General features: G+C 36.6%; 5 protein-coding genes and 1 pseudogene across 6 annotated transcripts; 5 read left to right on the top strand and 1 right to left on the bottom strand.

The window, feature by feature from the left end:
* Nucleotides 1-263: 263 nt before the first annotated feature.
* On the top strand, nt 264-2,773 carry LOC104711183 (E3 ubiquitin-protein ligase AIRP2). Of its 2 annotated transcripts, none has more exons than XM_010427865.3 (5): nt 264-758; nt 1,616-1,766; nt 1,852-1,918; nt 2,007-2,241; nt 2,326-2,773. In XM_010427865.3, the coding sequence occupies exons 1-5, from the start codon at nt 691-693 to the stop codon at nt 2,540-2,542; spliced, it is 738 nt and encodes a 245-aa protein (XP_010426167.1). In that variant the 5' UTR covers nt 264-690; the 3' UTR covers nt 2,543-2,773. The 2 variants fall into 2 exon arrangements, with proteins under 2 accessions (XP_010426167.1, XP_087319776.1); XM_087463650.1 differs by lacking the exon at nt 264-758 and adding an exon at nt 832-1,289.
* Nucleotides 2,774-3,099: 326 nt separating this feature from the next.
* On the bottom strand, nt 3,100-4,435 carry LOC104711182 (putative F-box protein At3g47150). The gene has a single exon (XM_087465687.1). The coding sequence runs from the start codon at nt 4,195-4,197 to the stop codon at nt 3,100-3,102; it is 1,098 nt and encodes a 365-aa protein (XP_087321813.1). The 5' UTR covers nt 4,198-4,435.
* A 1,170-nt stretch (nt 4,436-5,605) lies between these two features.
* On the top strand, nt 5,606-7,274 carry LOC104711181 (zinc finger CCCH domain-containing protein 42). Its single transcript, XM_010427863.3, has 4 exons — nt 5,606-6,018; nt 6,109-6,218; nt 6,316-6,503; nt 6,616-7,274. Exons 1-4 carry the CDS (start codon nt 5,846-5,848, stop codon nt 7,078-7,080), a joined length of 936 nt encoding a protein of 311 aa, XP_010426165.1. The 5' UTR covers nt 5,606-5,845; the 3' UTR covers nt 7,081-7,274.
* Nucleotides 7,275-7,963: 689 nt separating this feature from the next.
* LOC147938601 (putative receptor-like protein kinase At3g47110 pseudogene) lies at nt 7,964-9,275 on the top strand (annotated as a pseudogene).
* On the top strand, nt 7,973-11,187 carry LOC104711180 (putative LRR receptor-like serine/threonine-protein kinase At3g47570). Its single transcript, XM_087463649.1, has 2 exons — nt 7,973-10,623; nt 10,734-11,187. Exons 1-2 carry the CDS (start codon nt 9,543-9,545, stop codon nt 11,084-11,086), a joined length of 1,434 nt encoding a protein of 477 aa, XP_087319775.1. The 5' UTR covers nt 7,973-9,542; the 3' UTR covers nt 11,087-11,187.
* Nucleotides 11,188-12,755: 1,568 nt separating this feature from the next.
* Nucleotides 12,756-16,280, top strand: LOC104711179 (putative LRR receptor-like serine/threonine-protein kinase At3g47570). Its single transcript, XM_010427861.3, has 2 exons — nt 12,756-15,626; nt 15,729-16,280. Exons 1-2 carry the CDS (start codon nt 12,947-12,949, stop codon nt 16,088-16,090), a joined length of 3,042 nt encoding a protein of 1,013 aa, XP_010426163.1. The 5' UTR covers nt 12,756-12,946; the 3' UTR covers nt 16,091-16,280.
* Nucleotides 16,281-16,907: the final 627 nt, after the last annotated feature.

Below are 16,907 nucleotides of genomic sequence, written 5' to 3'. Positions count from 1 at the left end.
AGTTGAATTATATAAACTCTGATATCTTAATATTAGTATAAAATAATCATTTTCCTTTATTGTTTTCTTATACTCCAATATAAATAATTGTCATTTACCCACAAATCTGTTTTATAGTAATGTATTCAATGTTTAATACCATAAACTACAAACAAGTGGGTTGATTGACTTTTGATAATTAAAGGATATGACAAATGATTTGTAATCCTTAATAATAAAGCAGATACTTTAGAACCTTATCCTCCACGTATCAAAATACAATTGCATACCACAAAACCTACACCTACGCCTTAAACACAAGATTATTTCCCTCACGATATTTTTTTTTGTATGTGTCTCTCTCTTACCATTAGCCGAACAAAGGGTAAAATAGTCAATCTCGAAACCCACTTCAGCGTCTTTTTTCGATAAAGCTACTTCGAGAATCGTAACTGAGATTTATCTCTATGTTCCAGTTTACCAAAACACCATTGTCTATATCACAAATTTACGAAAATACCATTCTTCTCTCTCATCTCTTTTGCTCATCGAATTTGGGTGAAATATCTTTTCTAATTGCTAAAAACTAAAAAAGGAAAAAGCATCAAACTTTGATTTCCTTTGCTTCATCTTCTTCTTCTCGCTTTTGATACTTTTTTTTATTTAGTTTTGATTGCTCTGTTTCGTTTGTTTGATGAGAATTGGGTTTTAATGGCAAAAGTTTCGTTCAAGGATTCTCTGAAAGCTCTTGAAGCTGATATCCAACACGCTAACACTGTGTAAGCCTCTCAATTCTAAAAACCCCTTTTTGCAATTTTTGATTTTTCTCTGTTTTTGTATTCAAAGTTTCGATTTTTTTTTTTTTTTTTTTTTTTTTCTGGGTGGAATAAAAGTTTCTAGCTGAGCTTATTTTCTTTTCTAGGACCACAACAAAGTGTGTTTTCTGAATTTTTTTCTTGTGGTACAGAAGAGTTTGGAATTTGTACGGATTGTTTTTTTTTTTTTTGGGTACTGAATTTAGGGTTTAATCTGGTTCTGAACAGAGCCCCATGTAAATTAAGTGATCCAACGACTTAAGAGTGATGAAGTCATTTTTAAGGAGTCTTATCCTAAAAACAGTTTTGAAGAGTGTTGACTCTTGAAATTGAACCAAGTCTTTGGTTGATGATGTTTTTTTTTTGGTGTCGGTGGAAATTGTGTTTGTTTGCAATGATCAAAAGTAATCTAAAGCTAAGACCTTTATTTTATTTGGTTTCTGATGGTAATATAGCTGAGTTAGGAACCTCTATGTCTGAAAAGTGAATGTTTTGGTGAGTTTGGTAATCAATCTCTTCTGCTGGTTATTTGAAAACAACTTATTACATCTGAGTATGCTTGATTCTATCAATACTTTGACCCTTGAATGTGTACTATGATCAAGTGGTTTATATTGTATCCGAGGGCTGATCTAGCTGGATTAGACAAGTTCCATTTTTGGTTGCGTGCATTGTTCAATCTGTTCTGATGTTTATGCCTGCGATCGTATCAGTATCAATACATCGAATAGAGAGTCTTGTTATGTTTGTGCTTTTTATCAAATTTTTTCGTTATGGTGATTATAAACTATGTCATTTTGTTTTCTCTCTATGAATAACAGAGCTTTAGATTACCCTCGGGAGAAGGATGGTGCGCGTGTTCAAATGAGACTGTCTTACAACCCTGCTGCCCAGTTTTTACTTTTCCTTGTTCAGTGGACTGATTGCCACCTTGCTGGTGCCCTCGGTTTGCTCAGAGTTCTCATTTACATGGTATATTCTTCACTTCTTTCTCTTCCACTGCATTTTTCAAAACCTTTTCTTGTAATTGTTGGATTAATCTGTTCAACTGAATCAGACCTATGCGGATGGGAAAACCACAATGTCGGTTTACGAGAGGAAAACAAGTATTAAAGATTTCTATGGTAATGCTCAGATTCAAGTTGTTTGGTAATAAGTTGATAGTTATTCGTAATGCTTATGGGGTTTTTTTTCTTCTGTATTGTGAAACAGCTGTGATATTTCCATCGCTATTACAACTAGAAAGGGGTATCACGGACCTTGATGATCGCAAACAGAAAGAGGTCTGTAAGATACGGTACAGAAACAAAGATGAGACTGAAAAGGTCAAGCTCTCGGAGATTGACATCGAGAGAGAAGAAGAATGTGGGATTTGCATGGAGATGAACAACATGGTTGTTCTCCCCAATTGTACACATTCTTTATGCATCAAGTGTTACCGCGATTGGTAAGTCATCAATTCCTAAAACGGTATCTATCTCCTTCTGCGCATAACCGATGATTCAGTCATAACTGGATGTTGATCTTGCAGGCATGGGAGGTCAGAGTCATGCCCTTTTTGCCGGGACAGTCTTAAGAGAGTAAACTCAGGAGACTTGTGGATGTTGATGGAGAAATCAGATACGGTCAATATGTATACAATTGCGCGGGAGAATAAGAAAAGGCTGTTTATGTACGTAGAGAAGCTACCTCTAGTGGTTCCAGATCAAGTGTTTGCATCTTCTCCTTACGATTGCCATGTCAAGTGAAGTTAAGAAGAAGAAGAACCGGTTCTGGTAAAACTTTATCTGAATGTAAATATAATGTTTTAGAGTAAAGTAGTAATTAAATATAGTAACCATTTCCGGGGGAAGTCCATTTCTACTTGCTTTTCTTTTTATCTGCATCTGGCTTTTGGTTCCCAAACTCTTTTATTTCTATTGTACATTCATGTCTGAATCTAAAAACCACTTCTTCAAGAAGTGGCTTTTACTCACAAATCTACACTCTCTGTTCTTGTTTCAGCTCTTCTTTAAGGTACATAGGAAATATAGTTATGATATTTATCTGCAATATCAGTGAGAGACCTCTCTTCTTTAACACTATTAATAAAAAGAGAAGAAGCTGCATGATCATCCAAAAACATGTTGAAGTTTCCTTAAATTTTATTTCTGTCAATTTTTGGAGAGTCAAAAAGATCAGGTCGAGCATGATTTTTAAGCTGGAATCTTTAAATAATGGTGCTTAGTTTTTATTAAGTTCTATAATTAGATAAGCATATATAAAGAAAAACCTTAAATAAACTGCATGTTTGTAAGATCATTTTCTAAGAACGTTTTCTAAGAACATTTTCTAAGAACATTAAGCTCTCGTAGTAATCGGAAACAGTCACAGAAATGTCACTGAGTCGCTTAAGCTCGGACATAGGTAATCTTTCAATTGTGACACGTCTCATGCTTTTCCTATCCAAATTGTAAAAGAAAAGACGAAACGGATCCGACAATTCTTTTCGAACTAGACAAATCTCGCCGTTATAAAAGGTATCCATGACGTTAAAGTCATCACCAGCAGCTGACTGGGGCAAATGAAACGTGTTCATGGACCATTCTTCTTTCTCAGCATCTTCCACAACCCACATTCGAAAACTACCCTTACGAGGTTTCTCAACCACACCAATTTTACCTCTGTAGTTGATCAGAGTTTTATCTGTAACTGTAATAGCCCACTTATCAGCACGCCACATATTCTCATAACCCATTGGTATAAGTCTGCTTGGTACATTGATGACGTTAAACGTTTCAAGCCTAACATCAAAACTCACAATTATAGAATTACTATCCGGGGAATAACTGTCCTTCAAGGCAGCCCCGTAGTACAGTGTTCCGTTCATATACATCCCCCGGGTTTGAATAATATGAGGACAGGTGATACACGGAGCCTCTCTCCAAGCTCTTTCTCCTCCCAATACAATAACCTTATGCTCCAATCTCCTAGGCAAATCATCAACGGCAAGCACTTTATACTGATCTCCAACAGGATCGTACCCAAACATGTACATGGGGCGTGGAAAAACTTGTGGATACTCTTTGAATTCGAAGTCGGGAAAAATATGCACCTGTCTCCTGCTGGGATTACAAATCGCAACATTTTTAAAACCTCCAACGCAAATCAAACCCTGACCCGCATTATACACCTTTTTCCCTTTCATATTGAGTCGTCTCAAATCTTCGTAAGATACACAACATGAAGAAGAAGAGGAAGACAAAGATGTGTTTGGGTTAGGAGAGGAGACTAACATGAGTTTTTCTCCGTAGAAGTCTTCAAAAGCAATGAGAAGACGAGGAGATGAGGAAGAAGCAATAGTCAAATGCCGTTTTTGGAAATCTTGGCTGGTGATGATAAGGACCAAAGCTTGGACACACATCGAAATCTCAATAGAGACTTCACAGGCAATCTTAAGAGTATCTCAATCTGGAGCTCAAGAGGAATGCAGATCGGTGTCGGATCCATTGACGCAGGTGAAGCTAATACAGAGTAGACGAAGGCGACTACTCGCTTTAACATTCTTCGCTTACCTTTCTTCTTCTGGTGGATACACAGTAGCCGAGAATACACAATTTCACTCGTCTTCTCAAAATTTTTATAACCAAATTATTCATGTAAGTAGGAAACTTTATGGGATTATTGGTTTGATATTTTAATAGAGTTTTAAGACTTTATACGGTGTTGTCTGTTGGGTAGAATCTGTTGTTATTAAATTAATATTTTGTTTTTAGTGTTATTTGTAAAAAGTCATTTAAAATCTTAACAAATTTGGTTTATTGGATTAGACTTTTATTAAGCCAATTAAAATTTTGTGTTATTCAATTAAAACAAAAGAATCTAGGATCATTAATGAATTCAATTATTATGTTATTGGTTCATGATTTTACACATTTTCTTTACAAAATAAAACCATATAAAATATTATAAAAATACAGATATTGTTTGGATTAATTTACAAAATTTTAGAAAACTAATCAACAATACTATAAAATACTCACTTTTTGATGATTTTGTTGAAGTCTTCAACATTCTTTATAATGAAAAAATAAGGTTCACCCCTAAGGGTTGAACTTTTGTATTCACCCCCTCTCCTCTCAACCAATCAGAATGTTTTATCTAATATTTTATTTAAAAAATAAATCAAAATTAAATTTAAAAACAAAACAAATTAAGGAAACAAATTTTGTATACTTTTATTTAAGGCAAGTTAAATATTGACTTTGTTTATATTTTATAATTAAACGAGAATATATATCGGTTTGGGTTGATAAATGAGAATTAGAGTTTAGATTTTACAATTAAACTGAAATTATATATCGGTTTGAGTTTACAAATAAGGTGGTTAGGGTTTAGATTTTACAATAAGAACAAAATTATATGTCGGTTTGGGTTTACAAATGAGGTGATTAGGGTTTAGATTTTACAATTAGAATGAAATTATATGTCGGTTTAGGTTTACAAATGAGATAGTTAGGGTTTTGACTTTACAATTAGAACGAAATTATATATCGGTTTGGGTTTACAAATGAGATAGTTAGAGTTTAGATTTTACAATAGAATGAAATTACATATCGGTTTAGGTTTATAAAAAAGCGGTTTAAGTTTTTAATTATATAATAATGTATACAGATTTTATTTCCTTATTTTATAAGTGAGTGAATGAAGAGGTTCACCCCTAGTGGTAATCCCAAGTATTTTCCCTTTATAGTTTATAACCAAGAATCCAATAACAATAGTCTTCACTTTTGTTTCTTTACAAACCCTAAAAATAATAAACCCTTTTAACTAGCCTAAGCAAAACCTAATTTGACAAATAAGTATACAAACAATATGTACCACAAAATAAACAAGATCTGCTCGGCCCAGATAAAATAACTGGGCCTTAATCTGGGTCGGTTGCTTAGTAAGAGCTCGGGTCATAAGAAAACCCGACCCGCTCAGCTAATCTCGCTCGATCTCGAATTCTTAAGATTTAGGGTTCCTTCAACTTGCTCGGCCACGAAACCGCAGAGAGAGATTTTGAAAGGATGAATCCATTGACGCAGGTGAAGCTAATACAGAGTAGAAACGCTAAGGAATCAGATTTAGGGATCTCTAGCGAAGCTTCATGGCACGCTGAGTTCAAAAATTCTGCTTATGTCTACGCCGGATTGCTACCGTTCGATCTCACGGAAGGTGATATCCTCGCCATCTTCTCACAGTAAGTTTAGTTTGTTTGCGTTTCTCAAGTTTCAATTTTTCCAAATGGGGTTTTTTTTAAAGTTCTTCTTATGCCTTATTTGTTTTGTAGATATGGTGAAATTGTTGATGTCAATCTTGTTCGAGACAAGGCAACTGGTAAATCTAGGGGTTTTGCGTTTCTTGCGTATGAAGATCAGAGAAGTACCATTCTTGCTGTTGGTTAGTGTCATGACTCTTGCATTATTTGGTTTCATCTTGTGGATTTTACTCTTCCTTTTTATAGGTGTTGTAATTGGATTCTGTTTTGTGATTGCAGATAATTTGAATGGAGCTCAGTTGTTGGGGCGGACCATTAAGGTGAATCATTGTGGCAAATACACTAAGCGAGAAGAAGAGGATGAAGAGACGCAACGGCAGAACAGAGAGGCTCGTGGTGTATGCAGAGCTTTTCAGAGAGGAGAGTGTACTCGTGGTGATTCTTGCAAATTTTCCCATGATGAAAAAGTAAGGAAGCTAATTTATTTGGATGATATTGTTGTACAACTTATTCTTTCAACATATGGTTTATGATTAATACTTGATAGAAGTTAATATTTATTTTCTTGAACCCTGACAGAGAGCTGCAAATACTGGTTGGGGTCATGAAGAGGATAGAAGTTCCAAGTGGGATCATGACAAGTTTAATGGTGCCAGAAAGGGTGGTACAAGTTTTGGCCAGCGAGGAGATTTCAAACCTGATGCGGAAGAGAAAGGTTACATAGAAAAGGGTCATGGAGGAGATGCTTCGTATGGTCGCCCTAAAGAAAGAGAAAGAATGGAAAGGGAGGATAGGGAGCCAAGGTATGATAGGAGGGAACAAAAGAGATCAGGACGGCATGATGATTCACAATCTAGAAGACACGATGCTGATGTTGATTATGTAAGGGAGGACAAGAGATCCAGAACAGATGATTGGGAGAAACCGAAGGCGGAATCCAGAAGAGATCATTACGACAGGGAGGAAAGAGGTTCAAGTAGGCGATCGGATACATCCACGAGGCAAGATAGGGATTCTTCAAGAAGGGAAGATCGCCGTCGCTAAAGGGGTAGATAGTAGTGTTATGCATACGCAATGGTTTATCAGTTGTAGCTAGAGTCGATGGGGATGAGCATTGTTGTTTTTTCCAAGAGAGTTCTTGTTGGGGCTATATAAACTGCTTCATTCTATAACTGTCACTCTATATTTGTCATGATATTTGTTGTTTTACTGTTTGGAATGAAAGAAGTCATTATATCTTTTTTGGTTCATTTACAGAATCTTTTTGCTATCTCAAGTATACCTTTGTTGTTAGTGGCTGTGTTGACCTGTGCTTACAGACTCGGGTGTTCTACAGAGATGAGTGATTCTGGCTCTCCTTGAATATGGATTACTGCAACGCTTGCAGTTCCTAAGAGGTAAGCTGCAAATATTTTTCATTTTAATGCAATTCTTATATTGACCATCTCTACAAAAAGCTGAACGAAGAAATAGAATTCATTTTGGATCAGTCTGGAAGTGTTTTATGTGATTATTACGATTTTTTAGTTGCAGTACGTCACCCCAAGGAACAGACAATTTGCATGTTTTTTGTCCTACAAAAATATGAGAAGCAAGAAAGCAAAACTTTTGTCGGTTGGTTGATTTCTTCACAAATCCGATCCACGAGGTCTACAGCAAAGTCGTGAAGACAAGGGCATTGTTTTTACTATTCAGACAGTTGACTTCTTGACTTTCGTGGGAACAGGCAAGAAGGTTGGTAGACATTTTATGCACACAGTCGATTCTGGAAAAAATCTTGCAGTTTTCTCTATGTGGTTGGGAACCATTAATGTAATTTTCCAAGTTGCATTATCACCACAAGTTAAAGGCATTTTGCAATTGCGTCGTCCCTTATATTCACTTTCCTGCAAAAGAAGCTCCACAAGCTTTTATAACTAAAACAAGCATGATCAAACTGTTTGTCATACTTTCTTTCAGTGCTCTCTTGTTACTTGAAGCATGTGGTTTCACCGATGAAACTGATAGACAAGCGTTGTTGGAGTTCAAGTCTCAAGTTTCTGAAGGCAAAAGATTTGTCTTGTCCTCATGGAATCACTCTTTCCCTCTCTGCAACTGGAAAGGGGTTAGATGTGGCCACAAACACGGGAGAGTTACTGGTCTGGACGTCGGAGGATTGCAGTTAGGCGGAGTGATATCACCATCTATTGGTAATCTTTCGTTTCTCGTATCACTTAATCTCTCTGATAACTCTTTTGGTGGTACTATCCCTTTAGAGGTGGGAAACTTGTTTAGACTTCGACACTTGTTTGTGAGGTCAAATGCTCTTAGAGGAGAGATTCCAACAAGTCTATCTAACTGCTCTAGATTGTTGGAGCTTTATTTGGATTTCAATCATCTTGAAGAAGGGGTTCCTTGGGAACTAGGATCATTGACAAAACTTGTAACTTTAAATTTTGGTGGGAACAACATAAAAGGAACTCTCCCTTCATCTCTTGGAAACTTGACATCTCTCAGAAATCTTGTCTTTGGCGTTAATAATATAGAAGGTAGAATTCTGGATGATATCGCTGGCTTGAATTACCATCGAACAATTTCTCAGGTGCTTTTCCTCCCGCTATCTACAATTTATCCTCACTTGAATTTTTAAACATATTTGAAAATGGTTTCGCGGGTAGCCTAAAGCATGATTTTGGTACTTTGCTACCAAACCTTCAAGAGATATATATGGGCAAAAATTATATCACGGGAAGCATTCCAACCACACTTTCAAATATCTCGAATCTTCGAGCGTTAAGGATGGAGTATAATAGTTTGACAGGAAGTATTCCTCCGAGCTTCGGAAAAGTACGAAATTTACAACACCTAGGACTTGATGTTAATTATTTCGGAAGTGGCTATTTTGGAGATCTTGAATTTCTTGACGCTTTGATTAATTGCACCCAACTACAAGAGGTAGATGTTGGTGACAATAGGCTTGCTGGTGAGTTGCCTACTTCAATTGTCAATCTGTCCGCAAACGTCATCTATTTGAGCCTTCAAAAAAATCTCATATCAGGAAGCATTCCTCGTGACATTGGGAATCTCATCAGACTCCAAACACTTTGGTTGGCACAAAATTTATTGACGGGACCGCTCCCAAACTCTCTTGGGAAGCTTTCAGATTTGGGGGCGATCGTTCTTTATTCAAATAGAATGTCAGGAGAGATACCACCTTCAATAGGCAACCTCACTATGTTAGAAATACTATATTTGTATAACAATAGTTTTGAAGGAATGGTTCCTTTCCGTCTAGGTAATTGTAGGCACCTATTAGATTTACGGATTGGGTATAATAAGTTGAATGGGGCTATACCTAAGGAAATTATGCAAATCCCGACCCTCGTTCGCCTAAGCATGGGAGGTAATTCATTGACTGGCCCTCTACCAAACGATGTTGGAAGACTACAAAATCTTGTTGTACTGTGTCTCTTGGGAATAATAACTTATCAGGACAACTCCCACAAACCTTGGGAAAATGTCTCTCGATGGAAGCTATTTATCTACAAGGAAATTCTTTTAATGGAGCCATTCCAGATGTAAGTGGTTTGATGGGTGTTCAGAGAGTTGATTTGTCAAATAATAATCTCTCTGGAAGTATACCTAGATACTTTGCAAACTTCTCACTGTTGGAGTATCTCAATCTATCCATTAACAATTTCGAAGGACGAGTGCCATCAGAAGGAAACTTTTTGAATGCTACTAAAGTTTCAATATCTGGGAACAAAAATCTCTGTGGAGGCATCAGAGAATTTCAACTAAAGCCATGCCTTGTCCAAGCACCACCACTGGACATAAAGCATTCCTCTCATGTAAAGAAAGTTGCAATTGGAGTAAGCCTAGGCATAGCTTTGCTTTTATTGTTGTCCGTATCTTTATTTTCTTTGTGTTGGTTCAATAAAAGAAAGAAGAACCAGCAGACCAATAATACAACTCCTTCCACATTGGATATTTTCCATGAGACGATAAGTTATGGAGATCTTCGAAATGCAACAAATGGCTTTGCTTCAAGCAATATGGTCGGATCAGGTAGTTTTGGTACTGTGTTTAAGGCATTGCTTCCTGCTGAGAACAAAGTTGTTGCAGTGAAAGTTCTAAACTTAAAGAGACATGGAGCAATGAGGAGCTTTATGGCAGAATGTAAATCCTTGAAGGACATAAAGCATCGTAATCTTGTGAAACTTTTGACAGCTTGCTCGAGTATTGACTTCCAAGGAAACGAATTCAGAGCTCTCATATATGAATTCATGCCGAATGGAAGCTTGGATATGTGGCTGCATCCAGAGGAAATGGAAGAGATTCGTAGGCCCTCAAGAACCTTGACACTTATTGAAAGGCTCAACATTGCTGTAGACGTGGCTTCTGTTTTGGACTATCTTCATGTTCATTGTCATGAGCCTATAGCACATTGTGATGTTAAGCCAAGCAACATCCTTCTAGATGATGATCTAACTGCCCATGTTAGTGACTTTGGTCTGGCTCGTCTTCTCCTCAAATTCGACCAAGAGTCCTTCTTCAACCAACTAAGCTCAGCTGGCGTTAGAGGAACCATTGGCTATGCCGCACCAGGTAAAGCTATCACACAAGAGAAGTTATATGTGTTTTCTTTGAACAAAATTTATGTATTATATTTTTGCATAATAATCTTGATGTCATTTTCTGTGTGAATTATGGAGTAGAATATGGAATGGGAGGGCAGCCGTCAATACATGGTGATGTTTACAGCTTTGGGGTTCTCCTTTTGGAAATGTTCACTGGAAAACGACCAACCAATGAGTTATTTGGGGGAAACTTTACCCTAAACAACTACACCAAGTTGGCGCTGCCAGAAAAAGTATTGGACATTGTAGACAAATCGATTCTTCACAGTGGTCTGAGAGTCGGTTTCCTTGTTGCTGAGTGCTTGACATTGATTTTCGAAGTGGGACTAAGGTGTTGTGAGGAATCTCCAGTGAACCGATTGGCAGCGAGTGAGGCAGCAAAGGAGTTAATCTCAATTAGAGAGAGGTTCTTTAAAACCAACAGACGTTGAAGTGTTAATCATCTACAAACTTTGCCTACCCACTTAAAAGCCTTAATCTGAGACCTGTATAATTATATCATTTTGTTTTTTCATAATCTGTGGTTTTTTTATTTCCTCTGTTTATGCTCTGTTTTGTTTCCAGACATGATGGAATGTTTCTGTTTCTAGCTTTAAATTTTCTGGGAATAATAAATAATCTCAAAAAAGTGAAGTAACCCTCAGTTTTCGAATAAATATGAATGTTTTTTTTTAATCCACTATATTTGGAACGTATGTGTTCTGTTCTGTTCACTTGCTGCCCTGCATTTGTTTACTTTTGTTAAAAACAAAGGCGTTTTTTTTTTTTATTTTGAATGAATGTTAAATTTATTCAAACAAAAAAAAACCGTCTGCCTTTACAATATTTTCAACTTTAAGTCTGAAAGTGATTTTAAAACAAAAACAGAGATAATCGATTGATTAGTAGCGTGTAGCTAACCAAACACCGAAGACATCCTCTGGCCGAGAATCCCCTACAGTGAGAGTTGCCAAGCGGTTACGGACGACTCTGTCTAGCGGTTAAAACAAAGGCGTTTTTGTCAAGCTTTTCAAGGTTCTGTTCTGTTATTTTCTGGAAAAAATAGAGAGTTCAATGAAAGAAAGGTCAATGTTTCTCTGACATTGTTTATGAAAGAAAGGTCAATGTTTATGTGTGCCCTGAAATTGTGTATGATAAGAGTGGTTCTATTGTGCTTTTAATGTTTGAGCTCCAACCTTGTTTGACTGTAATTATAAAGCTAAAATAGAGAGTTCAATGAAAGAAAAGTCAATGTTTCTCTGACTTCAGTGATCAATATGTTCTGTTGTTAATCTTAAACCACTTGATTAACTGATGATGTTTGAATTGATTCATCAACTCAAGTTGTTGTCTTTTGCCATACATACAACTAGTAGTTGAGATGGCTAGCTTAGAAACTTGAGAAAAGGGGAACGATTAGACCCTAAACCCTCATTTCTTCGACGATATATCTCTCGCCAAAATAAGAGTCTTATTATATTGGTTACTTATATTTCTTTGCATTGTAGCTCTGAGACACGATTACAGTCAGTCCTTGGTTCTCTTCTTCATCTTCTGTGTTACTGTTTTGCTTCTTTTAATTTCTTTGTTCCCTGCTATTAGGATCTTTAACGTACGGGACCAAGCTAGCTCACAAATATTTTTGTCTAGCTATGCGGTCAAGGCATTCTTGGTCAGAAGCATTGCTACATTCACTTTTTACCTGGTCTATGAAGATTTTGAATATAAGAATTGTGTATAAATTACTAATTTTTGTAGTGATATTCCTTATAACTGTGAGGCCAAAGATTTTTAATTTGCTTATAATTTTATAATATTTTTGTCCTGTTTAATAAACAACTTTCTTGATTTTGATTCTTTATATGAATCTTGTGTTAACAGCTTTAACAAATGATAAGCATTTTCCTGGGGTAAATAAACGATCCCAGTCGGATGTAACGTAAAAGTGGTTTTTTTTTTTTGTTTTTTTTTTTTTTATTTATTTTTTTTTTTTGTCGTTGATGGTTAACTCATTAACAACACCACATGACGTCTAAAAAAAGTTGAAAGACTCGTGAAATGTATTTTTGTCTTTCTAGACAGTTGACTACTTGACTTACACGGCATATGAGTCTAGACGGCAAGAATCTATGCCATTTTGGACAATTCTCTTTGGTTGTGAGCATATTTCTTATCGCTATTTCTTGCTTCGAGTTTAATTTTCACCACAAGTTAAGGCATTTTGCAGTTGATTCATCTCTTATATATACACTTTCCTACAAAACATGAGAAGCACCAAAAGCTTTTAAACCAACAAAAGAAAAAAAAAAAAAATGGGAAGCATGAGTATATTTCTTTTACTTGCTTTCAATGGTCTCATGTTACTTGAAGCACATGGTTTTACCGATGAAAGTGATAAGCAAGCGTTGCTCGCGTTCAAGTCTCAAGTTTCTGAAGACAAAAGAGTTGTCTTGTCCTCCTGGAATAACTCATTCCCACTCTGCAACTGGATGGGGGTTACATGTGGCCGCAAACACAAGAGAGTTACTTATTTGGAGCTTGGAGGATTGCAATTAGGCGGAGAGATATCGCCATCTATTGGTAATCTTTCCTTCCTCGTATATCTTGGTCTCTCTAATAACTCCTTTGGTGGAACCATACCTCAAGAGGTGGGAAACTTGATTAGACTTGAATACTTATATATGGGCTTTAATTATCTGGGAGGAGGGATTCCAACCAGTATTTCTAATTGCTCTAGATTGTTGGAACTTGATTTATATATGAATCCTCTTGGACGAGGTGTTCCTTCAGAACTAGGGTCATTGACGAACCTTGTTAGTTTAAATTTCCGTGATAACAATCTGAAAGGGAAGATTCCAGCATCTCTAGGAAACTTGACATCACTCACGCAAGCTAGCTTCGGAGGAAACAATATGGAAGGAGAAATTCCAGCTGAAATAGCTAGGCTGAGTCAAATGGTGATACTTGAATTATCATTTAACAAATTCTCAGGTGGTATTCCCTCCGCAATCTACAATATGTCCTCACTTGAATATTTATATATGGCTTTTAATCATTTCTCGGGCCCCCTGAGACCTGATTTTGGTATTCTGCTACCAAATATTCAAGATTTAAATATGGGAAAAAATTATCTCACAGGTTCCATTCCAACAACATTTTCCAATATCTCGACTCTTCAAAAAGTGGCATTGAATGACAACAATCTCACAGGAAGTATTCCTACCTTCAGAAATGTACCAATTTTGCAATGGTTAATTCTCAGTGGCAATTCTCTGGGAAGTTACTCTTCTGGAGATCTTGAATTCATCAGTTCTCTAACAAACTGCACCCAACTAGAGAAATTAGGGATTGGTGGGAATAGGCTTGGGGGTGACTTGCCTATTTTCATTGCCAATCTGTCCAAGGAACTCACCGGTTTAAGCCTAGAAAAAAATCAAATCTCTGGAAGAGTTCCTCACGATATTGGGAATCTCATGGGTCTCCAAGCACTTCAGTTAAGTGGCAATATGTTGTTTGGACCACTCCCAACATCTCTTGGTAATCTTTTTGGACTTGGGGTTTTAGATCTCAGTTCAAACAAAATGTCAGGAGTAATACCATCTACTATCGGCAACCTCACTCGGTTAGAAAAACTCTATTTGTATAACAATAGTTTTGAAGGAACCATTCCTCCAAGTCTCGGTAACTGCAGTGACTTGTTATACTTAGAGATTGGGTATAATAAGTTGAATGGGTCCATACCTACGAAAGTTATGCAGCTTTCACAGCTTCTTACCTTTAGCATGCCAAGTAATTCTATCACAGGGACTCTACCAAAAGATGTTGGACGACTAGAAAAGCTCGTTCGACTATCTGTTTCCGACAATAAATTAGCAGGGGAGCTCTCACAGACTTTGGGAAACTGTCTCTCATTGGAAGAAATATATCTACAAGGGAATTCTTTTGATGGAAAAATACCAGATATAAAAAGGTTGGTGGGTGTTAAAAGAGTTGATTTGTCGAATAATAATCTCTCAGGTAGCATACCTGGATATTTTGAAAGCTTTTTAAAGTTGGAATATCTCAATCTATCCATGAATAATTTCGACGGACAGGTGCCAACAAAAGGAAGATTTCAGAACTCTACCATAGTTTTGGTATTTGGGAACAAAAATCTTTGTGGAGGCATCAAGGAACTGAAACTAAAACCATGCATTGTGCAAGCACCACCAATAGAGGCGAAGCATCCATCTCCTGTGCTTTTGAGGAAAGTTGCGATTGGGGTCAGCGTAGGAATAACTTTGCTTTTGCTAGTGTTCATTGTTTCTCTACGTTGGTTCAGAAAAAGAAAGAAGAACCAGAAGACCAATAATTCTGCTCCTACCACATTGGAGATTTTCCATGAGAAGTTAAGTTACGGAGACCTCCGAAATGCGACAGATGGCTTCTCTTTGAGCAATATAGTTGGGTCAGGCAGTTTTGGTACTGTGTTTAAGGCATTGCTCCCGATTGATAACAAGATTTTTGCAGTGAAAGTTCTTAACATGCAGAGACATGGAGCGATGAAGAGCTTTGTGGCAGAATGTGAATCTTTGAAGGACGTAAGGCATCGTAATCTTGTGAAACTATTGACAGCTTGCGCTAGTATTGATTTCCAAGGAAACGAATTCAGAGCTCTCATATATGAGTTCATGCCAAATGGAAGTTTGGATATGTGGCTGCATCCAGAGGAAGTGGAAGAGATACGTAGGCCTTCAAGAACCTTGACACTTCTTGAAAGGCTCAACATTGCCATAGACGTGGTTACTGTGTTGGACTATCTTCATGTTCACTGCCATGAACCTATAGCTCATTGCGATCTTAAGCCAGGAAACGTCCTATTAGATGATGATCTGACCGCCCATGTTAGCGACTTTGGTCTCGCTCGTCTTCTTCTCAAGTTCGACCAGGAGTCCTTCATGAATCAACTAAGCTCAGCTGGTGTTAGAGGAACTATTGGCTATGCCGCACCAGGTAAAACTATTACACATATGGAATGTTTAGATGAAGAGAAAAGTTTATGTAATTTTTTTTGTTACAATCTTGTTGTCTTTTTTTTTTTTAACTATGGTGTAGAATATGGAATGGGAGGACAACCATCAATACACGGTGATGAGTATAGCTTTGGGGTTCTCCTTTTGGAAATGTTCACTGGAAAACGTCCAACCAATGAGTTATTTGGAGGAAACTTTACCCTGCACAGCTACACCAAATCGGCGTTGCCAGAGCAAGTATTGGACATTATGGACGTATCGATTCTTCACAGCGGTCTCAGAGTCGGTTTCCCTGTTGCTGAGTGCTTGAAATTGGTTTTAGAATTGGGACTTAGGTGCTGTGGAGATTCCCCGATCAACCGGTTGGCAATGAGTGAAGCTGCAAAGGAGTTGATCTCAATCAGAGAGAGGTTCTTTAAAGCCAGAAGAACAGCCAGACGTTGAAGTTATTATGGTTTCCTCAACAGAGTTTGTAACCGAATTAAAAGGCTTCTACTCTGAAGCCTATGTCATATTTTCCATCATAATCTATGCTTTCTGTTTCTCTCTATTACACATACTTAAGAAGGCTTGCATTAATGAATGTTTGTTTTTTATGAAGACAAAATATGAATGTTGTGCTATTTGCAACAAATGTTGTGTTACCAACTTTACAGTAACTCTCAGTTTTCGAATAAATATGAATGTTTTTTTTCCCCAACTTGATTTGAAATTTCAGTGTTCCGTTCTTCAGTCCACTTAATAATATCCACCCTGTATTTATTTATTTTTGCCTGGCGTTCTGGTTCTGTTCGTCTTTTTTAATTTGCTGTAAAAAAGTTTCTTCTATTAGTTACGCGTAACCGGTTATTCCGGGATTTATTTTTATTTTTATTTTACAATTAAATCTTATATATTAAATTATTGAAAAAGTCTTTTTTTTTTCTTCAAAAGAGAATCCACAAGCTTAAGTGAAAAAAAATAGAAACTTCCTGTTCTTGTAAATTTCATTTGGTACATATATTATCCTTAAGAGATATGTTTAATACTAAATTCAATAAATCAATTTTTAAAAACCTAAAATCATTCAATTCTGATGAAAAGATCGGTTAATTGTCAATATTTGACATCATCATCACAAGGAGATTTGAACAATCCATAGCATAAATAATAATTTATCCATACCCAACCCCAACCGACACTCCATTACTAAAAACAAAACTTGATGTATAATTTAAGTTATTAGTCTTTTTTAATTTATTAAATAATAAAATGTATAAAA

The sequence above is a fragment of the Camelina sativa genome, chromosome 9 (assembly GCF_030686135.1).
Source record: "Camelina sativa cultivar CO46 ecotype springtype chromosome 9, ASM3068613v1".
Classification (NCBI taxonomy): domain Eukaryota; kingdom Viridiplantae; phylum Streptophyta; class Magnoliopsida; order Brassicales; family Brassicaceae; genus Camelina; species Camelina sativa.
Note: the sequence above shows the minus strand (reverse complement) of the source record. Positions and strands in the feature narration are given on the sequence as shown.